The sequence below is a fragment of the Aureobasidium pullulans genome, assembly GCF_000721785.1.
Source record: "Aureobasidium pullulans EXF-150 unplaced genomic scaffold scaffold_2, whole genome shotgun sequence".
Taxonomy (NCBI): domain Eukaryota; kingdom Fungi; phylum Ascomycota; class Dothideomycetes; order Dothideales; family Saccotheciaceae; genus Aureobasidium; species Aureobasidium pullulans.
The window spans coordinates 1,594,846-1,616,837 of record NW_021941022.1 but is presented as its reverse complement, the minus strand read 5'-3'; the positions used below and the strand labels follow the sequence as shown (position 1 = coordinate 1,616,837).

Below are 21,992 nucleotides of genomic sequence, written 5' to 3'. Positions count from 1 at the left end.
ATGTTTGCGCTGTTTGACCTTCGGCCTTATGGACCCTTTTGTTTATCGCCGTGCTTATCAGATCTGTTGCTTATCAAGAAGGGAATATTCCCAGACAAGATGATGCTTGAGATCGAGTGACACAGGCATAACTAGAGGCACAAGGCTCATGCCAGAACTGAGCTTGCAACCAGTTGGAAACTCTTCTTGACTAGCTATACAAGGCAAGTGTCCGAAGAGAGCATGTGCGAGTGCAGTGGACATGCACCCAATCATATAAAACATCATCTCTTTCTATAACGCTAGAAGCTATTGCAAGGTGAAGAAAGTTTGGTCTCGGCGCAACTTACTTTCAAGGCAACTCATTTCGAGTCCTGTCTCACTGTAAATTGTTATATCATCATTTTTCAAACAATTCGAGACGAAGTGGGATGCCTGGATTGGAGAAAGCGCTAGCCAACCCATAGCGGAGAGAAAACAAAGCATGCAAATCAGCCCTGAAGAATGGAAAAAGTGCCCGCTCGTGTCTACTTAGTATCTTTGTTGGTATACCTAGATATGGTAGAAGAGATGCAGTATATCAACTTCCATCAGAATCGCTATTCGGATATAACAAGTAGAGGGACCCTTGATCGGCTCTGTGTTTAGTGTTTGGGTAACTTTGGTTTCGGGGTGCGGGTGGGTTTGTTGACACCAAGCAAAACAACAAAGTCGAGCTTTTCGGCCCATCACTCACCTGCATACATCACGCCAGCCTGCTGCTCTGTCCAGCGCCAACTTATTTTTCGAGGCTGAGAAGATTCTTGTCTGCTAAGACAGAACGGTCGTTTCAAGTGTTTGCGAGTGTAGCGCCGCAAGCGAAATCAAGAACGGGTGTTGCAACGGGCGTGTTTACGGGGACAAGAGCGTTGCAAAGCAATCGATTTCTGCCCTGCTATGCAGTCTGGTGTGGACCACGCCCTTTTCCTTGTCTGCTGCTTATACTCTCATTGCTAATAGCAGTGTCTGCGGGCGACATTGCCGCTCCATCTCGACAACTGAACCTCGCCGTCCCTCTGCTGTGCGTGTGACGCAGGGACATCGAAAAGCCGGAAAACACACGCCTATCCTATTCATCCAGGATCGCTCCTTCCCTAAGACGAAATGGCATATTTACAACAAAAGCGCGGGCAAGCGCCGGCATCTCCGTCAGTGCCTGGCAGCCCGCTACGCCATACAACAAGCGTATCAACAAACCATTTACACCACAAGCGCGGACTCAGCGAGGCCACTGGGTCGCCAAAGGCAAAGGGGTTCTGGGAAGCAAAAGAAGCAAATGTCGCTCCAGTCACACCTGAGCAGTTCCGCACTGCTCTAAGGCCATTGCAACAGGCTCCGGGCACATCGCCTGCTCAGCCTTCGCCGCATTCGCTATCACACACGCAATCACACTCTCGTTCCAAGAGTCTGCACGACTCTAGAATGGATCCATTCCACAACAGCACACCCACATCCGAGTCTGCCTCGCCGATGCCCACATCACCACCGCTGAAATCTCGACCACATTCGCTCGCAATCTCACGGTCCGACTCTGTACGAGCCCCTACTCACGACCGCGGCAACCGCAATTCCGTACATGTCCACTTCGCCTCGCCGAGTCACATCGAGAAATCAGAGCTACAAGGCTTGCAAAGGTCAGCTACGAAACACCTACGAACTCTCTCGAAATTCGCCCAAAATGCCGATGACGACGACTTTTCAATAAAGTCTCCTGAACAAGAGGTGGTTGGTCTACATGGCCGCAGGAGGTTACAACGTACCATGACAACAAAAGACAAGAAGGGCTCGGAAAGCAGCAGCAAGTTTGCAAGCAGTTGGGAAGCCAGCAAATGGATGGATCGCCAACGTCAATTCTTGCAAGCTTACGAGTACCTGTGTCATATCGGTGAAGCAAAGGAGTGGATCGAAGACATTATCCACAAACAAATTCCCGAGATTGTTCAGATGGAAGAGGCTCTCAGGGACGGTGTCACTCTGGCCGAAGTCGTCCAAGCCATTCATCCTGATCGACCAATTCGCATCTTCAAGCATGAACGCCTACAATTCCGCCACTCCGACAACATTGCTCTATTCTTCCGCTTCCTCGCAGAAATGGAGCTGCCAGAGCTCTTCCGTTTCGAACTGGTCGATCTGTACGAGAAAAAGAACATACCCAAGGTCATTTACTGTATCCACGCCTTGTCATGGCTTCTTTTCCGCAAAGGAGTTGTCGACTTCCGCATTGGCAATCTTGTTGGTCAATTGCAATTCGAAGACCATGAACTCGAAGCCATGCAAAAGGGTCTTGACAAAGCTGGCATTAGTATGCCCAACTTCTCAGGCATGGGCGCCAACTTTGGCGAACCAGAGCCGGAGCCGGAACCGGAACCTGTCGAAACCGAGGAAGAGCGTATTCAAAGAGAGCTCTCTGAACATGAAGACATGGTCGAAGACTTGCAATCTCAGATACGTGGAGCCATGGTCAGACTACAACTCGGGGACACTATGAATCAGCTTTGGGATGCCGAAGAAGCCCTTGTCGACCTGCAATCAAGAATCCGCGGAGATTTTGCTCGTCAAATTTCTGATTATCGTATGGACATGAAACGATTTGCTGTTCAGCTTCAGAGCGCTGCTAGAGGCTTCCTCATTCGTAAGCGTCGCAGTAACCGTGAACAGACCTGGAAAAGCCAAGAGAAGCAAGTCACAACTATTCAATCGCTCTTCAGGGCTCGCAAGGCAAGAACGGAAGTGAAGAAGATACGCTCTCATATGCAGAAGCAGGACATGGGCATTCGCAATCTTCAGGCTGCTATTCGTGGTGCCCTCGGCAGATGGAATGTCAGCGATCAATACGAGGCTACTCGTGAAGCTGAAGAGCCTGTCCGCTGGCTACAAGCGGCGATTAGAGGAGCTATCAAGAGAAAACAGGTCGAGCGCCAGATTGAGGAGGGACATGCTTCTGAAGAGCAAGTCATTTCTCTTCAAGCCGCCATTCGTGGAGCTCTCCAAAGAAACCAGGTCGAACGTCAACTCGAGGACAGTAAGGCATCCGAGCAAGATGTTGTCGCCATGCAAGCCGCCATTCGAGGTATGCTCGAAAGAAAAGGTCACGCCGCGAACGCCGACTTGCTTAGGAAGCATTCGAGATCTGTCGCAACACTTCAACACGCCATGGCAGGTTTCATTCAACGCAGAAAACTTGAGCATACACGAGTATCCCTGGACACAGAAACTCCTGCTTGGCTTGAACTCCAATCTGCTGCGCGTGGTCAAAAGGCAAGACGTGCATTTGGGCAACTCAAGTCAGACCTGCAAAAACAATCACCCTCAATCACCGCATTGCAATCTGCATACCGTGCAGGTTGTAGCCGTAAGGACGTGAACGCCATCAGAGATGCGCTCAGCTACCGTGAGAACTCGATCTTGGCTTTCCAAAGTTCTGCTCGTGGTCATATGTTCCGCAGCAAGCACCATGCTGATATCGCCGCGCTCCATGCTCTGAAGCCAGCCATCAAAGAACTCCAGTCTCTCTCAAGAGCCTATCTTGAACGTCAAAAAGTGTTTGATGTCCTGTGTCAACTCAATGAGGAAGAGGAACAGATTGTCGAGCTCCAAAGTCTTGCGCGCGCTCTTCTTGGCCGCCGCGACATTGGTGTCCTCCTGGGCGAGCTCGAGGAAGATGAAGACGCTGTCATGGATCTTCAATCTGCAATCAGAGGATCACTTGTCAGGAAAGACTTTGCCGAGAAGCAACGTTTCTACAGGGAGAACATGGAGAAGGTCATCAAAGTGCAGAGTTTCATTCGTGCTCGCCAGCAAGGCCAGGCTTACAAGAGTTTGACAAGTGGAAAGAATCCTCCTGTCGGTACTGTCAAGAACTTTGTTCATCTTCTTAACGACAGCGACTTTGACTTCGATGAAGAACTCGAGTTTGAGAGACTGCGCAAGACTGTTGTCCAGCGAGTACGACAGAACGAAATGGCCGAGCAATACATCGACCAACTTGACATCAAGATTGCTCTGCTCGTCAAGAACAAGATTACCCTGGACGAGGTCGTCAAGCATCAACGTCACTTTGGTGGTCACGTCGGCAGCCTTCTGAACAATACCGAGATTTCCTCCAAAGATCCTTTCGATCTCAAAGCCTTGAACAAGAACTCGAGAAGGAAGCTTGAGCACTATCAGGAGCTGTTTTTCCTTCTGCAGACTCAACCACAATATCTTGCGCGTCTCTTCCACAAGCTGAAGGAGCAGGGCATGCCAGAGCAGGAGGGTAAGAGAGTCGAATTACTCATGATGGGTCTCTTTGGTTTCGCCCAGAAGCGCAGAGAAGAGTACTACCTCTTGAAGCTTGTTACACGTTCTATTCAAGAAGAAGCAGAACACAGCGGCTCTCTCCAAGAATATCTCCGTGGCACTTTCTTCTGGAGCAGACTACTCGCTGCCTATGTGAGAAGCCCTCGTGATCGCAAATACATGCGCGACCTCTTCGGACCGCTCGTCAGAGAAAGCATCTTTGAAAACCCGGACTTGGACCTTGAGAGCGACCCGATGCAGATTTACCGTGCTTCTATCAACAACGAAGAGCTTTCTACAGGACAACGCAGTCGCAGAAATCCCGACATCTCTCGTGAAGAGGCCATTCGCGACCCAGAGACTAGAGAATTCTTCATTTCACATTTGCAAGATCTCCGTGATATCTGCGATCACTTCTTTGTTCTTCTCGAGGAGACTCTACCCCGCATGCCCTACGGATTGAGGTTCATTGCTCAACAGACTTTCAACACATTGGTCGCCACATTCCCTGGAGAGAGCCAGCAACATCTTCTTCAAGTCGTTGGTCATTGGCTTTGGAAGGCTTACTTGATCCCTGCATTGACACAACCTGAGATGTGGGGTGTAATTGACAGAGGTCTAAGTCCTCTACACAAGCGCAACCTAGGAGAGGTTGGTAAAGTCTTGGGTCAAGTCTTTGCTGGCAGATTGTTCGGTGGCGATCATATCTACTTGCAGCCTTTGAACACTTGGGTTGGTGAGGCTATTGAAAGAATGGAGGAGCTACTCACATCTCGTAAGTCTTTGATTGTCCCTCCCTCGTAATTTACTAACATAATCCAGTGATCGACATTCGCGACCCCGAGCAGCAGTTCGACATTGACGAGTTCAACGACCTCTTCGCTCGTGTCAAGCCAACTCTTTACATTAAGATGGCAGATATCTTCGCCATTCATCATCTTGTGACAAACGAATTGTCGCATCTTTCCGACGCTGACGATGTTCTTCGTGAGATCATTCGCGAACTCGGCAGTGCCCAGAGCAACGAGAACGAGATGATGAGTGTAGGCTCAAATGAAATCAGCCTGCAATTGACGCCCAAGTTCCACGACAAGCAAGATCCAGAAGCTGATCTCAAGCAACTCTTCATGGAAACCAAGCGTCTGGTCCTGTTCATCATCAGAATCCAAGCTGGTGCTAATCTGCTTGACATCCTCGTCCGTCCCATCACACCGGAAGACGACGACAAGTGGTTCTCGTTGTTGGATGAAGAAGCTATGCATCAAAAGCGCAACCCGAGGGCACCTTCAGCATACTCTGGAATGATGGAAGATGAGCCAACATCAACGCTTCTGGATATCACTTCAATGTCATATGCTGAGGTCAAGAGTGCAGCTCTCGAGAATATCCTTCTTCTTGAGCAACATGGAAAGGTCAACAGACACAACCAGTACCAAGATCTGCTCAACGCCATTGCTATAGACATCAGAACAAAGCATCGTCGTCGTGTACAAAGAACTAGAGAGTTGGAAGGTGTTCGTGCTACACTTACACAACTTGACTCGAAGGCATCCTACTTGGACGAGCAATTGCAGAGTTACAACGACTACATTGAACAAGCCATGATCACGCTGCAAAACAAGAAGGGCAAGAAAAGATTTTTGTTACCTTTCACGAAGCAATACAATCACGAGCGTGAACTGGCTCGTTCTGGTCGTACACCCAAGTTCGGCTCCTACAAGTACTCCGCGCGTTCTCTTGCCGAGAAGGGTGTGCTTGTGAGCTGGGACGGCTACGACGCAACTCAATGGAACCGCATCAACGTCACTCTCTCCTCAGATGAAGTCGGTGTCTTCCACATTGAGGGTAGCATGGGTAGTCTGATGATCCCTGGAGCGAGCGCTTCCGTGCCTCTTGACGATCTCCTTCAAGCACAATTCGACAACCATCAATTCATGAACCTGTTCCGCGGTACTGGCGGTGAAGGTGGTCTGAAATTGAACGTCAACCTCTTCTTGCATTTGGTCTTCAAGAAGTTCTACAGAGAAGAGTAGAGGATGGGTCAAATCCTCCTTGAAGACCACTATAACGTCGATATGACTACTTTCGTGTTTCCTTGTCTCATTTATCTTACTCCTTTTCTTTTACTCTCAAAGACGTCTGGTCTTCCTCTTCTGTTTATATAATACGACCTCCCTCTGGAATCCTCATGGCATACACGAAAAAGGGTGAATTGAGACGAATTTAGGACTTCCCTATATGGCGTTTTCTTTCGGTGTGTTTGAGAAGAGTCAAGGTCGAGTTTTTTGCAATGGCGGGAAGGCTGTTGAGTATAGAATACCCCTCTTGATGTTAATGTTACATTTCTGATATTTCCAATGCTTGATTGCTTGATTCGAAGTGACAAGTACTTTTATGCAATCGCTTGTTGCTAACACGTGGATTCTGATTGCTCTGATTTCGAGGTTGCGTTGAGAACAGCCTCAATGCATAATATCGGAAAAGGCGCTTGTGCACACCTATCCATTCTTGGCAATCAGCTCAACCGTGAAACGCCGACGTCCTTCGTGACTTCCAGCATTATCTCGGTGTCTACACGTGCTAGTTCAGATGCAATTGCCCAACACACGTCCGAATGCGGTTCATCACGACCGATAATTACGCACCGAACAAACACAATCAATGGTCGCGTCTATCGCGTTCAGATGACCGCTAGCTCACACCCATCAGGATGTCACAAATTGATCACCTGCCCTCATGAATCCTGAACAGCCGCGAAGAGCGGCAACTGTACCTTTGCCTGTGCCTCAAAGTCATACAAACCCGCCACCAGCTCCACCTCTGCCACCACAACAACGAGCTCGTAATGCCCTGAACAGATTTTTAGGATTCCCAGCCAGAGCTGCTGATGCAGATGGCGATGGACGTGATGGCAATGGTGCAGGTCTCAAGGATGTTCAGAGACTTCCTAGCTTATCAGCATACAATGCCAGCGCCAGCCACAAAACTGGGCTAGAAATCAATTCTTTATCTATCAACGATGAAGGAAGTCATGCAATTCTTGCTGGACGAGATATTCTCAAAACCATTCGCGTTGATGAAGGAAGCTGTACTGAAGATATCAACATCCGAGCTGCTATTCGCAATTACAGCGCTCATACTTCTGGAAGATCCAAGGACAACATCAACATATCAGACGTTGCTTGGGGAAAAGGCAACTTTGGCAATTACATTGCTGCTGCAAATGCCAATGGACCCATAACTTTGTACGACCTCAATCATCCTGGTATCGAGGTTGCTCAGTTAAAGGAACACCGTCGGCAAATTCACAGAGTCACATTCAACCCCCATGCTGGTCAGCATTTCCTCTCCGCTAGTCAAGACGGAACCGTGCGACTTTGGGATCTTCGTGACGTTAGGCGAGATGCCAACACTTTCCCAAGCAGATTTACAACAAGCGGTCAGAATGAGGGTGTTCGAGATGTCAAGTGGTCTCCAACTGATATCTTCGAATTGGCAATGTGTACAGACGGTGGCTTTGTGCAAAGATGGGATACACGCAAGCTCAAAAGTCCTTTGACACGCATTGCAGCACATACCGGGCCCTGTGCGACGATCGACTGGCATCCTGATGGTAAACACCTGCTCAGTGCCAGTTCAGACAAGACAGTGAAGGTCTGGAATATCTCCGCCGAAGGAAGAAGACACAAGGCTGTTTATGAGATCAAGACTCCATATCCTCTACGCCATGCTAGATGGAGGCCATCCTGTCAGTCGTCTTGGCCTACAGGTCGTGGTACCAGACAGTGTACACAAATTGTCACATCATACGAGCGTGATCATCCTATCGTTCATATCTGGGACTTCCGAAGACCGTGGTTGCCGTTCCGCGAGATGGAAGGTTACCAGACTGCGCCGACAGATCTTCTATGGCATTCTCAAGACCTACTTTGGACAGTCAACAGGGAGGGTATGTTTCTCCAACACGACATCAAGTATGCTCGCAAAGTCATGGACAAGCGCAACATGCAAGCTTTTGCCATTTCTCCGCTTGGAGAATTCAGTCTGGTGACTCAGAAGAGAGCTACCCGTCTCAGGCCTGGGCTCAACCGTGACGATAGTGAGGCATTCATTCGTCAACGACGTTCTGGCCTTTCTCCCGCAGAAACGATCGGACAAGGACATAGCTCCAGTCGAGGATCGCATGACGACACTCTGGATGACACCTTTCTGAGCAGCTCTTATGGCAAGCGTCATACAAGATCTCCCAGTGCAAGACTTGGAAAGACAGCGAATGGATCCCCGCCAGCATACGATGTCGGTTCTACTCGGACAGTCAGTCTTGAAGATGTATTGAAAGCAGGCCGAGCATACAAGCCAGGTCAGAGTGCAGCAAGAGGTCGTCTACCTGGTAGTCCGAACCTCCTGCTGCTTCAGTACTTCGCCAAGCAGTACAAAACGCGATCACTCCCAGAACCTCCTACGGTCGAAGCATTTCTCAGTATACATGAGATCTTCGAGCATAATGCTACGCATGCACAAAAGGCGTCATTATATCGTATGGCTCAATCATGGAGGATGATGGGTCGAGCTGTGATGACAGAGCTGCTGAATAGGGCTAACCATCATCGAGGATTGAGAGCCAAGAACGATTCAGGTCCTCGCAAGAGTCTTTTGGACGAATCACCTTTCGCCAGGAGGACACGAAGATGGCTCGGGTCTAATGAACGCAGACTGAGCTCTAAACCGGGCACACCATTAACGCGACCATTGAGAGCAATGGAGTCGCTTTCGACTGTCCAGCCTGACAGTACATCAAACGTTCCTACGCCAATCGCGCGACCTGTGAAAGATCGGCCAGAGTCCGAGCGACCCCCCCTCAAAGAGATTGAAAAAGACGAGAGCCTCACTCTGCCTCCTTCCCTGCTGACTCCTTCGGAGATTCGCGAGAATATCGAGGGTCAAAATCGAGCTACACTACAAGCAGTTGACCATCGAGCTATCGAACATCGTAATTCATGGTACGGCTCAGTCCAGAACTACCAAGAGAAGCGGGAAGCTATCAGTAATTGGAGACAACCTTTGAAAGAGCCGCTCACACTAGAAGACGGGCATCAAGAAAGACCCAAGCCAACGAGATACAATTCTGATGATAGCTTCGGCATGTTTCTGTCTTTATCTTCTCGAGATGCTTCGGGGCCTGCGTCGTCGGTTGCTAGTAGTAGATCAAATCTCATGGACGCTGTGCAAGAGAATCTCCGATCAGCAGGTTCGTACGGTTCGATGAATCTAGGAAGCAGTTCATCTTCTGAGCCCATCATCGGTCGAAGCTATCAAGCCAGACAAGACGTTCAAGAGGAAGAACGCAGAGAGAGTGTGGTCATATCATCCTCGGGAAGTGATCATGAACATACCATGATGGTCCCTGCGCCAAGACAGAATGCAGATGCACCAGCAAGAGATATTCCTCGAGACATGCAAACACTAGCTATGAATAATCAGCAGAGTTTCACGTCAGATGTCGACATACTCCCTAGACAGCGAAAGCTTTCGGATGATGTCGGTGACATGGAAGCTAGTGGCACCATCATTCCCAATCGACACTCGAGGCAACTGGGAAGGTCGAGGGAAGGATCCATCACGAAGCCCACAGCTCTCGTCCATAACACGGAAAGTGCGCCCGCTGTAGTGCCTTCCAAAAACGCTCTCGTTGACAGCACAAAAACGCCATTCATCACAGCCGACTTCTTGGCATCTGATTACAACATTGATGCTGAGAAGGACAAGCCTTTCCGTATCATCAACATGCTCAACCATCTTCTCGACTACCATACTGTCAAAGTGCCTGACGCACAGGCAGCGACCAATCTCATCTTCATGTTGACGCCACTGTTGCCAGAGACTCACGCGCTACCTCAAGCAAATATCGACGCTACCATCACCGTATACAGCGAGTACTTTACAGCCATGGGCTACAGCGACATGGAGATTTACAGCCTATTCTCAACATCATTCGAACATCTTATCAAAGCAGGATTACAACCTTTACAGGCAGAAAGCATCATCAGCACATACCACAGTCAACTTCAACACCTTGGACTGTTCAGTCATGCGGCATATCTACGTCGTGTCAGTTACCCAATGTATCCGTCTGTCTATGAGGGTGGTCTCAAAGACACGCAAATGAGCTTCATGTGTGGTACTTGTAAGAAACCCATCAACACTCCTAACAAGATGCGTTGTGAGAATTGCACCCAACGTCAAGATCCTTGTCCGATCTGTTGGTGCGATACCAGTCCTTTCGAAGGGTCTGCAAAGATCAAAACACATGCGGGAGGTAATCGCACCTCTGTAGTCGAACCTCTCATTCGACCAAGAACTGCTGGAGACGATAGTGATGAAGAAACTCAACAGCATGAAGAGGTAGTGGGCGTGCAGAAGAATGCTCTATACTCTACTTGCCTGCTATGCAATCATTCAGCTCATGCAGCTTGTTTACGAACCTGGCACTCTCCATCTCACACAGATCTTTCTCCAACATCCGCATCAACGTCCGAAGGCGCTTGTCCAACTCCAGGATGTCTTTGCGCATGCACACCAGGACCTCGACGTAATGAACTGCTAAACAATGTCGAGAAAAGGGAGCGAGAAAAGAGTGTCCGTGATGACGATTGGGTGGTAGCAGAATCCAGAGCCGCACAAACAGCTGCTACATTGGCTGGTGGGAGAAAGCAGAGTGGACTGAGTCTTACCACGCCGACTGAGGAGGTTAGCAACAGTAGAAGAGAAAGAAGAAGTGTGGGCTTTAGAAAGGGCTAGTTTTCTAGAACGTCGATGCAGCCCCTATCTTGAAGAAATATTGCCAATGTTGAGCTCGCCAGCCTGCCGAGGCGTCTTGCAAAGTTGCCATCGAAAGGCATCGTGGTTTTCGTGATGACGGGATTGTCCATAGAGAACATGTGTCAGTAAACGCTCTCAGCGGCTATGTACTCTGTAATCAAAAAACATCTTGCCTTTTGACAGCCTCTCTCACGGAGCCAGCACACATGCCGTTGCTGTCTTCCCCTAGTCAGGATCATGTGCCTAGTGTTCACCACGAGGACCATCAGGCCAGCGCAGCTCTTGTTGGAAGTTGGAGCTCCTGGCGAGCAGCCCATATCTGCCCATAGCCATCAAAAAGCAAGGTCGGATTTGCAGTCAAGCTGTTGTCCAAAGAGAAGGGCTGGTTCATTCGCTCTCATCGGACAATCGGTTGTTTAAGAATTAAACTCTGCATTTTCACAATTCCGATCTACTTGGACCTTGGCTCTGGGAGATGGCACTTGAGAAATTCATACATCAAATTTGGAATCTTCAATCTCGTTCGTTACATACACAGTCGAAGCCCTAGTTGTAACCCTTATTGATGGTAGTGCACTGGATGCCCTGCAGAAGACTCTCATCCACGTCGCCGCAAGAAAACTCGTTCACTGTGCCGTTGGGACTGCTGACGTTGATGTCTGACAGCTTGATGTTGGTGCAAACGCTTGGGCTACTGCAGACAACATATCCAGAGATGGGGTTGTACTTGGAGCTGGTGGTGCCATGAATATTCTTCATGACGATGTTGGAGATGGTCAACTTGGAAGGGAACTCATTGCAAGCGGTGAGGTTCTTCTGACCGTAGCACTGGGTGACCTCAATAGCATAGTCGACGTTGTTGATGGACATGGTGTCGTAAGTGATGTTGTTGACACGGCCCTTGCCGCCACCGCCTTGGAGGTCACCGGAAAGAGCGGCGGGTGAGCCAGGCCAGACCTTGATGCGAGCACCATCGCTTGCGTTGGACATGGAGATGTTGTAGACGAGGACGTTCTCGACGATGTCGGTCTCGGTAGGGTATTGTCCAAGAGAGCCAACACTGATGCCGTGGCTACCGTTGCATTGCAAGCCTTGAACCAGGATGTTGGTGCTGTTAGGCTTGAAAGAGACACAATCATCACCATTGTTGATGACGGAATTCTGGATAACGATGTTATCGCTGCGGTACGTATCCCACCCGTCCTGCAATGCTGTTAGTAAGGGAAAATGACTTCACAGAAAGTAATATACTCACAGTGTTCTTAGCAGGGTTCTTGCTCTGACTCGATCCAGAGATGGAGATGTTCGAGAACAAAACGTTGGTGCTGTTGGCAACCCAGTTGTAGTATTGAGGACTGTAGCGGAAGTTCAAGTTCTGGATGGTCGAGTTGTGCAGACCGACAGCACCGAAGAGAATAGGTCTCAGAATGTAGATGTTCTGGGCATACAGATCATACCAAACTTGGCCGTTGCCGTCGAGGAAGCCGCCGCCGTAAACGTTGACGTCGTTGCCACCAAGCTGGAAGAAAGTCGTGGCGTTTTGGAAGACCTGCTTGAACGCGTTTGCTTGCCAGTAATCGGTGTCGTTGGTGAATTGAACATAACCTTGGATATCAAGGTCGATGTGGTTGAGGTTTGTCAAATTCAACGCCGTGCCAATCACATATTTCTGGCCTTGAGAGAAAATGACGTGACCACCGTTGTTACACTTGTTGATGGCAGAAAGGATGTACTCCGAGTCGTCGGTTACGCCGTCGTTGTGGGAGCTAACATAGCAGACCTTGTTCCGGGAAGGAGAAGAGGGGAATGGCTTGAAAGGCTTCTTGGGAGAAATGTCGGTCTTGGGTCGAGTTCCTTGATGCTTGGAGACACTCTTTGGTAAAGACTTGGTATACTCTTGTTGTGCAGACCATGTCGGTGAAGCAACGGCTGTGATGGCGCTCAAAAGAGTCGCAGCAATGAGAGGTTGGAACAACATCTTGCTTGTGTTGGAAATAGAGATGGTGATGAAAACAAACCCATTCTAAACTGAGACAAAGTGCAGTCTTATATAGACAATTCAAACCCCAAAGGACCAAGATACAACATGACGCCTCTCGAAAAGGCCTGTCTGTTTCTCCGCAAGTCGAACGGTCCCGCCCACGGGGTAACTTGAGATAATATGGGGAATATGCGCGGCAGCTAACCAATTCGAGCAATATCCCCTACACATCCCCAGATCATGATGAGAGCCGGAGAAATAGGAGATCAAATCATTGGCGGGATATTGTCTGTCCGGCGCGAGAATCGATGTGGATGTGGAGATTTCAGGAAGGGGGGCAAGCATGGAAAGTTCGGCACGGATCATGTGCTTGACATATGGAAGATATGCATTGCCAAGCCCTCGGCTAAAGAAGCTTTGATGCTTCTTCAAACTTCACTCCTCCATGTTCTTGAACCTTGTTGGATGTCGCATACCTACCCGATGTCCCCGAGTCTTCCTGGTTTCGACCACACCAGGGGCACTAAAGGTCGAGCATCCAGCGTGAATTGCCGTGTTGGCCATTGTGGGTAGGCTTCGCGTCTCACTCTGAGCTCGCTGCAGATGTACAGTCGTAGTCACTGCATTGCATGAGGCCGGTCAAACGGCGAGGACCTCATCGTTGATCCGAGAGCATCAGGACTGTCTGCAAGTACGCATGAGAGTGTCTGTTGCCCGGAACTCTCCCGAATTCTCTAGATTTCTGAGGTTTGTTCCGTATCTCAGCCTTCGACCAGACCGATCAAAGAAGCCATCAAATGACAAGATGCTCTTCATATGCTACAAGCGCCCAAGAAGAGCAAGGAGATGCAGCTTATCATGCCAGACTCTGATGCCAGCTCAGCCTTCCGCAATTCTGTCAGGAAAGGCAAGATGATCTTCGAGTCACTGTGAATGTATAAAAATATCCTTACAATCGTACCAGAGACCGATCCATCCCAGCGCTCCCACCATTCGTCGAAAAAGCCATCAAATTGCACGATGGTTCTCATGCTTGTGCTAACGTCAGTGAAAGCCCAGCGGACCTTCGTGTCTTCCTGCAGCTGACAAAACTCAGTAATCTGCTGGTGAAACTAGCATACGATTGGTTGCTCACTACAAACTGGCAGAAGTTATGTAGCCCTCCATTGCGCCAGAATCATGACTTTTGCGTGTTGCTATGCCCCAGGCTTAGACGGCTGCGTGAAAGTGAAGAGAGCTCAACGACTTGCTCACCTTTCCAGAAAACTCGTAACCACCGCCACTACGTTCCGCGAAGCGTACCCTTCCTCCAAACCGCGCTCACCGTGTCGAAACTGCATTCCCTGTCTCGAGTCCGCATTCCCTGTCTCGACACCGCATCCTTCGTTCATATCCTCCTATCAACCGAACAACATCGTCAACTCACTTTCAACCTACCTTACCTATTCCGCAACCCAGCCTCCAGTCGCCATGACGGTCCTCGGCGAACAAGAAACGACAGAGATAACGCGCAAGGTCGAAGCTCTGGCCAGCACACTCCTTGTGCCCCACGAATCTCCCGACGGCGAGTGGAAGCAACACTTCCGCATCGACACCGACCTTCAAGGAATCAAGTCACTACTTGCCGAGAAAAGAACGCGCCTACCATACCTTCACCTTCCCGATTGGCACCAGAATGAAGTACTACACGCACTCAACTTGGTTGAGGCATGCGTCAAAAAGATGGAAGTGAAACACACCAGGTCAGTAGCAACAGATGCCGTCGGAAACTTGACCTTCGTTGATGGGGATAGTGCTTCCTCCGTCTTCTCTATTGTCGAGGAGTCTGTCACTGCTGTGATAAACTCCACGCTTGACGAGATCAGAAGAGGCGAAGTCTTGGCTGGTGCCCCCGCTTCTGCTCTGCAAGTCGCTGTGGGAATGGTCGCCAGGCAGGATGTTCTCGACGCTGTCTTCCAGAGAGCCAATCTTGAAGCGCTTGGTTCTGAAGACGCCATCAAGAAGCACGTTGTTGCAGCTCTTGCAAGTTTGCTACAGAGGGAGATGATGAGGTCGATCGACAGTCTGTCCGGATATTGATGCGACTCGACAGAAAAGACTTGAATTGTTCTGTGAGCTCTCAACCACGACAGGGAATATTCGATGCATGAGAAACATTCAATGCGACATGTGCTGTACCTGGAGGCTCTCACTGGCCGATCTGTCGAATCTGAATTCGATCTTGCAATTTGACGTGGTCAAAAGCACTGCACACAGAGTCAGCGAATGAAAGGTTGGTCCCAAAGGAGGAACTCGTGCGATGGTGCTGCTCTCCTTGGACACGGCTCTAGATTCGGAAAACTTTGTGCATTTTGTCAGCTGGTTGGTTGGCCCTCTCATTACATGGAAAGGGGAAGGCAGGTGCTGCGGGGTGAATACTTGTTTATTGTTAGGAAGGAAGGAAGGAACGTTCTTGTGGAAGCCATCGTTCAGCGTCGCGCCTCGCTCATGCTTTCTAGTGTCCTAGCAATCAACAAACACTCCATCAACAACCTCACATTGAACTTCATCATGAATAGCATCAATCTCATTGACGAATTGAAACTCTACAAGACACTCGACGCTGCCATCACTAAGAGCCATGATATCCAAAGCGATATCAATGGCCCAAATGTATCCAAGGAGACAATCAATACTGGATTCGCTGCATTGAACATCATCATGGATGACATCAGACCCATTGACGAATTGAAGCTCTCTGAAACCCTCGACACTGCCACCATTAAGATCCATGATATTCAAAACGATGTCAACGAACCGAACGTATCCAAGGAGACAATCAATACTGCATTCACTGCATTGACCAAGATTATTGAGGAGATCAAAACCGACCTCGCCAAGTAAGTTGAACATTCTTTCTGCATCACGATTGTTTCCATCTAATCAGGTACATCAGTCGTTCTATCAATGCTAGAGTTGGCCACGCTGTCGACTTTGCCGTATCGAGAACCGATAGCCTTCCTAGACTATACGCTGGCTTGCCCAATCCTGATCTGCCAGATTGGCCCGGAGTACGCATGGGCCTCGTAAATCAAGTCAAAGCCAAGATCGAGGCCCACTATTACCAGCTCGAAGGTAGCATGCTCATGTCCTTGGACCCGAAAGTGTTTGAGGATCAGGCAAGAAAAGAGGCATCGACCATCGTCTTTGCCAACGTGGAGGAGTTTCCAGATGACATGGCCGCGGAGTTGCAGGAAAACACACACATCTAGGTTGAAATGAGACCCGAAGGAAGGCAAAGCAGAACATTAAAAAGAGCATTGCATTACATGTGAAGTAGACTACAAAAAGGGGTATACCACAACAGTCGATATTTTATACGAGGTCACCACTCTCAGTGGATGTGAGTATATCACATAAAAACATCCTGCCTTTTGACGGGTATTTAACAGGGGCTTACAGCAAGCTGGGATGACCATGCTGTTATGCTCTCAGTGGACACTCGTACTAATACAAAGATCATTGTGTACTTTGACAGGTATATTGCTGACTTCGTGACAAACAGGGAGCTTGAATCCAGTGGAAATTCCTTGTATCTACACCGCATCACAGTCGGGACTGTTCTCGGGATCAGTCACAAGCTAGGATCAGCACCCTTCCACTTGCACAAGCCTGAAGTTTCGTTCACGTGCTTGCATTTGTGCTCATCAGCTGCATCACATCGCTATATATTACAGCAACTACACTCCTGCCTGTATCAACAATACATGCCAGCACTTATCATGGCATACTTAAAGAGACATTCTATCTTCCGATACCTGCGAAGCTACTTTCATACATCATATCGCAAAAGACAGTCTTCTGAGAAATCTACGCCTACAACCCAACAAACTATGCCGTCCTTCGAACTATCTCAGTACGTCGAGGCTGGCAAGAAACAAGCCGAACGCCTCGTCAAACGTCTTGAAGTCCTCCAGAAAGCAGTTGAAACCGCCAAAACAGACACTGCACTGCTTCAAGATGTGAGAGTATGTTTGCTCGAAGCTCAAACTCTCACAGGCGAGTCATTCTTGTTCATTGAGAAGGAGACAAAGAAGTAAGTCTTCCATATGATGATTATAACTTTCGATCATACTGACCATGAACCAGCACTCGCAAGACAGTCGACTACCTCACAGAACAAACTATCAAAGATGTCGTCAACGATGTTGCTTCGCAGGTCCGCCTACACGCACCTGAAGTCCAACTCGCAGCATTAATCCTCCACCTATTCTTTGAAGGACAAAAAGCAGCAACCAACCGTAAGATGCTGGAGGCTAAGCTGCTGGAAGCTGTCAAGACTGGTAATCTTGGTGACTATGCCTGGTCTTCTGAGTTCGAGGAAGTCCTGGAGAAGTTCAAGAAGAAGGTCGAGAAACTTACCATCAGATTCATGGTTGAAGATGCGAGAAAATTGCTTGAGAGTCAGGTTAAGATCTGTTTCGGTAAATGGGAGGAGGGTTGAGCATCCTTTGGAGGTTGATTGAGAGACGGGCACATTATGAAGTGGTTTTGTGGGAAATGGAGTTGAAAGTAACTTTATGGGGTATTGAACTGGATAGCAAGAAACGGTTTGCGAGATCTTGTCATCTTTCACTGGTACAATGAAACATTGTGAGATTACGTCCATCCCAGATTGCCGTGACCTCTTTCTAGACAGTCGTCGCAAGTCAAGATCCTTCTTGGTTTGGTCTGTCTGACCAGAGAGAGCACGATACGTGCGGTCGTATGGAAGTGAAAAGAAGAATGAGACTGAGGTGTTTTTCATCTGACTGTTGGCCTGTTTTTACAAGGTTGTTCTATGCTCTTCATGGACCGGATTCGCTGAGACTTTCACACCCCATGTTCGGTTTCACTCTCACTATCACACTGGTGATTTTGTTTTGAGCCAACAAAAAAAACTGCTCTTGCTTCTTTTCTTCCATCTTCGCTTCATCAACTTCGCACATTCTCTGCACCTCGACATCAATAATCTCACACCACTTCGGCAAACACCAAACATCAAACATGGATGCAGAAACGCATTTGCTGCACATTGTCGAACTGCTAAATTGGAGAGCGGACCAATTGGAAGGTAGTTTGAGTGAACTCAAAAGGGATCTGAACGCCAGCGGCGCGGATTCTGAAGTGGTCTCCACCATCAGCAAGTCTCGGAAGCATGTGGAAGTCCTTCGCATGGATATCGAAAAGGAGCTGGAACCGGAGGCTGAGATGTGAGTGTTATATCAGATACGCATTGAACACTGCTGACTGCTTGGAAGGTCTCTAAAGATGGCCCATCACATCACCAACAAAATCATCCAAGATGCAGTTGACCGTCTCGCCGACAAAGTTCGTTCGCAATACCCACAACTCGAGCTCGCCGCAACCATGCTCCGTCTCTTCTTCGAGGGTCCCGAGGGCGACATCAAGCGCAAAGAGTTGGAGACCAGATTGAAAGCTGAAATGGGCCTTGACAATTTCGGATATAATGATGACAAGCTTGAGTTCGAGGAGATCGTGAAGGAATACGAGAAGGAAGCCGAGCAGTTGGCTCTGTCATTTGCAATGGAGGACGCCAAAAAGATGGTCGATGCTTGCTTCGGCGTACAGGCAGAGAAGTGATGGTTCCCAAGAAAGACTTGATGAAGGCTAGACAACTGCCTCGAAGCAACACCACGGTCCCATCACGGCGGTTCGAAAGGGAGAAGTGGTCGTTACGAGCAGTATCTTGGTTCACAAAATTAGCCAGGGCAAACGAATAGCGCAGATTCAAGACGACTCACATCAGGAGTGGTCATTCGACAGCCAACAAGATGCATTTTCTTCATAAAATCAACTCACAAACCATTTCAGAGATCACATTGTTCATTGACGGCGGCGAAATGCGATTGAGCCGAATCATCTGAAGAATTGATAAACAAGCTCATGCCTTCATCTTAATTTCTTCAAGGTCGAATTTGGTTGCAACGCGACTTCCGTTCCAGTGCTTGTTTGGTCAGCTTGTAGTCTTTTTAGCAAATTCATGGCATGTGCTTGGTGGACCACCAGCTCCTTCCTCCACAAATCAGCCAGTAACCAAGGTTCTTGCATGTGACATTGCGCCTCAAGAACAAACAGCGCAGCACTTCTGTTCTCTCGAAGCCTCTTCTTTTTCGTCGCTACGTTCGCCTTCCATCAAAGTTCTTTACTTTTTCCAGCCCTGCCAATTTTCATCAAAGACATCACGCAATGAGTAAACCAAAACTGCCATTCGTTCCCCCGTTTCCCGTATCCGGCATGAAGCGTAGCCGCTCATATCTGGAGGAGCGCTCCAGTGACAATGAGGAGTCGCTCGGTTTGTCGCTTCGTATCCCTGAGGCGCCGTTCAGCATCCATGATGAGCTTGACGGCTACAAGAATCCTTTCGGGGACGACGAGGAGCCCGATAGCGAGGTAAACGAGCATGCGCAGAACAGCAACCTTCATCGCCATGAGCGCGGTATCGAAACTCTCGAGAGACTATTGCAAACCAAGAAGACCTCGCCGGAAGAGTCGGACTCGGACCTGAGCATTGACAATCTGGAAAAGATCATCCATACAATTCGCACCAACAATCAAGGGTAAGTCGCAAGTTACAACCCTCACAAGTCGATACTAAATCTTTGATAGCCTGCACAGGTACCAAGATAGCATCTCGGAGAGCACCCTGTACTACACCATCATCAAGGCTTCAAACGAAAAAGTCCTAGAGGATATGGTGGGCGCTGTTATCGAAGCCGCCAAATCGAACATGGGACCCGAGAACGAGCATGCTGCAAACATACTTTCTTGCTTCAGAGGCCCATCAGCAGATGCAGAAGGCAAGAAGTTACTGGCTGCTATCATCGCGGAGATGGACGGCATCGAAGAGCTTGACGACATCGGCCAATTCAAAGAGTGTGTTGAACCATTTATTCTGGACGGCTTGATGCGTTGGAGAGACGAGGAAACAAGACAAGGCCTGAAGACCTTTCTCAATTACAGCAACGAACATCGTTGAGAAGGAAGACTTGAGGTCAGAGAGGGGGAACATGACGAGACTTAGACCGACCATGAGATGTTGTCACCAGAAAACCTGATGTCGAATATTTGCTGTTAGCTTCGCTGCCTTTTGCTCCTCCAAGAATACAAAACATCGCTCACATGTACCACAACCGGAACCAACTGGTCCTCTTGTACCAGCTTCGAATCTGACCAACACAGTCGTTTTTGAGGAAGAAGTTCAGTATGTCGCCCATCTCTGCTCTTTCGTTGAGCAGCTTAGAAGAATTTGGGGGGGTGCAACTTCCCTGGGCAATAATCATTAGCACCTTCCTGAGTCGCACTTTCCAGACAACCACTTTCGCAGCGCGTCATCTGGCTGGCTGCCTAGACTCGTCTCTCTTCTCTCGACCTCCAGCCTCAGCCTCAGCCTTCTCCAATAACTTTCTGCATTTCGTCAGTACCACGAACATGTCGTCCAGTCCCGAAGTCGTAAGCATTTCGTCGTCACAGTACACTCGGCATTACTGACCTCCCTTAGCACATCATCCTTCGCAAGAGGCCTGCCGCCGTCGATGAAAAGGCACCTGCATCCGCTCCAGCACCCAAACGCGCCCGAGTCGGCAGTCCACCGCAGGAAGAAGAAGAAGAACCAACTCACATCGCCCGCATGCTTAAGGCTATGCAGTTCCAACACGAACAGCTCCAACAAGCTACCGACCTGTGGATCCGCCAAAAGGGTGGCGAAGACAAGCTCGGTGATGCCAACACCATCTACCTCAGAACAGTGAGGTTCGCTCTGCACAGCGGAAAGCAGGCTATGGACATGGCCGAGTACCAGGAAGAGACCACCGTTGAGCAAGAGTAAGTACTCCCATCGTCATGCACACTGCGAAACATACTGATGCAATGCAGAAACGATCTCGAGGAACGTCTCGTCGACATCAAGTCCTCGCTCGAGAGCAGACAAGATGACAAGTTCCAACAAATGCGTTACGACTTTGAAGGCGATATGTACGACATCGCAAACGATGCCACCGATGGCCTGCTCGAGCCAGAACAGCTCAGAGAAGCTATGAGCGTGGTGTTTGAGTCGCGCCCGGAGACGGTCTTCGGTGAGAAGTGGATGGAGATCAAGGAGTTCGTCCTTCGTCAGATGAAGGCTGCCAAGGATGCACCAGAGTCGTCTCAAGATATCCTTCGCGAACATGAGGCCGAGATCGGTTTCTGAACAACCTCCAACGATTAGTTTGCTAGATAACATTGCTGGAAGAGACATCATCGAATGAATACATGCCTTACTGCTCATCTCTCTTTGGACAATTTTGCAACCGTGAAATGTATCGTGCCTTTTCATAGCTGTGTATTGTCGACCGCTTGTCGAGGTATAGAATTCGAGCCCGAGGCAACCTTGCAGAAACCTCAAACTCCTACTCTCCAACGTAGAGGCTGATATGTAGCCATAAAAAGGCAAGATGATTTTCGACGTCGAGTAGATGTCCAAAGAGAGCCGAGATCAACCCCTTGAAGCAGTCGAATGTCAGTCTAGTCAGCACTCTCTATGGACAATCAGCACCTCTTGAACAGCGGTAAAAAGGCAAGATGAGTTTCAAGGTCGAGTAAATGTCCAGAGAGAGCCGAGATCAACCCCTTGAAGCAGTCATATATTAGTAAAGTCAGCACTCTCCTCAGACGATCAGCCCCTCATATACAGCGGTAAAAAGGCAAGATGGTTTTCCGAAACCATCAAATGTCCAGTGAGAGGCCAAGTATCAAGCACTCTCACCGGACAAATCACCTAGATATGGGAGAGTTTCATGCATTTCGACAGTAAGGTGCAAAGCAAAAGCTCCATCAAGGAGACATGTCATTACTACTTACCCCCTCCACTTCAACT

General features: G+C 48.9%; 8 protein-coding genes across 8 annotated transcripts; 6 read left to right on the top strand and 2 right to left on the bottom strand.

Moving 5' to 3' along the window:
* The first annotated feature begins 727 nt into the window (after positions 1 to 727).
* M438DRAFT_362110 (putative ras GTPase activating protein) lies at positions 728 to 6,652 on the top strand. Its single transcript, XM_029907557.1, has 2 exons — positions 728 to 5,071; positions 5,119 to 6,652. Exons 1-2 carry the CDS (start codon positions 1,123 to 1,125, stop codon positions 6,327 to 6,329), a joined length of 5,160 nt encoding a protein of 1,719 aa, XP_029765018.1. The 5' UTR covers positions 728 to 1,122; the 3' UTR covers positions 6,330 to 6,652.
* Positions 6,653 to 6,872: 220 nt separating this feature from the next.
* Positions 6,873 to 11,354, top strand: M438DRAFT_342374 (uncharacterized protein). The gene has a single exon (XM_029904744.1). It carries the CDS (start codon positions 7,033 to 7,035, stop codon positions 11,092 to 11,094), a length of 4,062 nt encoding a protein of 1,353 aa, XP_029765017.1. The 5' UTR covers positions 6,873 to 7,032; the 3' UTR covers positions 11,095 to 11,354.
* Positions 11,355 to 11,595: 241 nt separating this feature from the next.
* On the bottom strand, positions 11,596 to 13,107 carry M438DRAFT_402631 (PGX, glycoside hydrolase family 28 protein). The gene is made up of 2 exons (XM_029909606.1): positions 12,371 to 13,107; positions 11,596 to 12,318 (listed from the first exon to the last, which is right to left on the bottom strand). Exons 1-2 carry the CDS (start codon positions 13,091 to 13,093, stop codon positions 11,662 to 11,664), a joined length of 1,380 nt encoding a protein of 459 aa, XP_029765016.1. The 5' UTR covers positions 13,094 to 13,107; the 3' UTR covers positions 11,596 to 11,661.
* A 1,010-nt stretch (positions 13,108 to 14,117) lies between these two features.
* On the top strand, positions 14,118 to 15,268 carry M438DRAFT_92836 (uncharacterized protein). Its single transcript, XM_029910399.1, has 2 exons — positions 14,118 to 14,139; positions 14,193 to 15,268. Exon 2 carries the CDS (start codon positions 14,276 to 14,278, stop codon positions 15,173 to 15,175), a length of 900 nt encoding a protein of 299 aa, XP_029765015.1. The 5' UTR covers positions 14,118 to 14,139; positions 14,193 to 14,275; the 3' UTR covers positions 15,176 to 15,268.
* Positions 15,269 to 15,646: 378 nt separating this feature from the next.
* Positions 15,647 to 16,347, top strand: M438DRAFT_331698 (uncharacterized protein; the record flags this gene model as incomplete). Its single annotated transcript, XM_029903429.1, has 2 exons — positions 15,647 to 15,975; positions 16,032 to 16,347. The coding sequence occupies 2 exons, from the start codon at positions 15,647 to 15,649 to the stop codon at positions 16,345 to 16,347; spliced, it is 645 nt and encodes a 214-aa protein (XP_029765014.1).
* Positions 16,348 to 16,857: 510 nt separating this feature from the next.
* On the top strand, positions 16,858 to 17,579 carry M438DRAFT_352025 (uncharacterized protein; the record flags this gene model as incomplete). The annotated part of the gene is made up of 2 exons (XM_029906761.1): positions 16,858 to 17,171; positions 17,225 to 17,579. 2 exons carry the CDS (start codon positions 16,858 to 16,860, stop codon positions 17,577 to 17,579), a joined length of 669 nt encoding a protein of 222 aa, XP_029765013.1.
* Positions 17,580 to 18,121: 542 nt separating this feature from the next.
* Positions 18,122 to 19,091, top strand: M438DRAFT_384529 (uncharacterized protein; the record flags this gene model as incomplete). The annotated part of the gene is made up of 2 exons (XM_029908956.1): positions 18,122 to 18,327; positions 18,376 to 19,091. 2 exons carry the CDS (start codon positions 18,122 to 18,124, stop codon positions 18,716 to 18,718), a joined length of 549 nt encoding a protein of 182 aa, XP_029765012.1. The 3' UTR covers positions 18,719 to 19,091.
* Positions 19,092 to 20,801: 1,710 nt separating this feature from the next.
* On the bottom strand, positions 20,802 to 21,753 carry M438DRAFT_92790 (uncharacterized protein). The gene has a single exon (XM_029910398.1). It carries the CDS (start codon positions 21,450 to 21,452, stop codon positions 20,976 to 20,978), a length of 477 nt encoding a protein of 158 aa, XP_029765011.1. The 5' UTR covers positions 21,453 to 21,753; the 3' UTR covers positions 20,802 to 20,975.
* Between the last annotated feature and the right edge of the window lie 239 nt (positions 21,754 to 21,992).

Coding starts and splice junctions, on each gene's coding strand:
- M438DRAFT_362110 (XM_029907557.1), top strand. CDS start 1,123: ATGGCATATTTACAACAAAAGCGCGGGCAAGCGCCGGCATCTCCGTCA. Junction 5,072..5,118: donor GGAGGAGCTACTCACATCTC/GTAAGTCTTTGA, acceptor AACATAATCCAG/TGATCGACATTCGCGACCCC.
- M438DRAFT_342374 (XM_029904744.1), top strand. CDS start 7,033: ATGAATCCTGAACAGCCGCGAAGAGCGGCAACTGTACCTTTGCCTGTG.
- M438DRAFT_402631 (XM_029909606.1), bottom strand. CDS start 13,093: ATGTTGTTCCAACCTCTCATTGCTGCGACTCTTTTGAGCGCCATCACA. Junction 12,319..12,370: donor AGAACCCTGCTAAGAACACT/GTGAGTATATTA, acceptor ACAGCATTGCAG/GACGGGTGGGATACGTACCG.
- M438DRAFT_92836 (XM_029910399.1), top strand. CDS start 14,276: ATGACTTTTGCGTGTTGCTATGCCCCAGGCTTAGACGGCTGCGTGAAA.
- M438DRAFT_92790 (XM_029910398.1), bottom strand. CDS start 21,452: ATGAAAAGGCACGATACATTTCACGGTTGCAAAATTGTCCAAAGAGAG.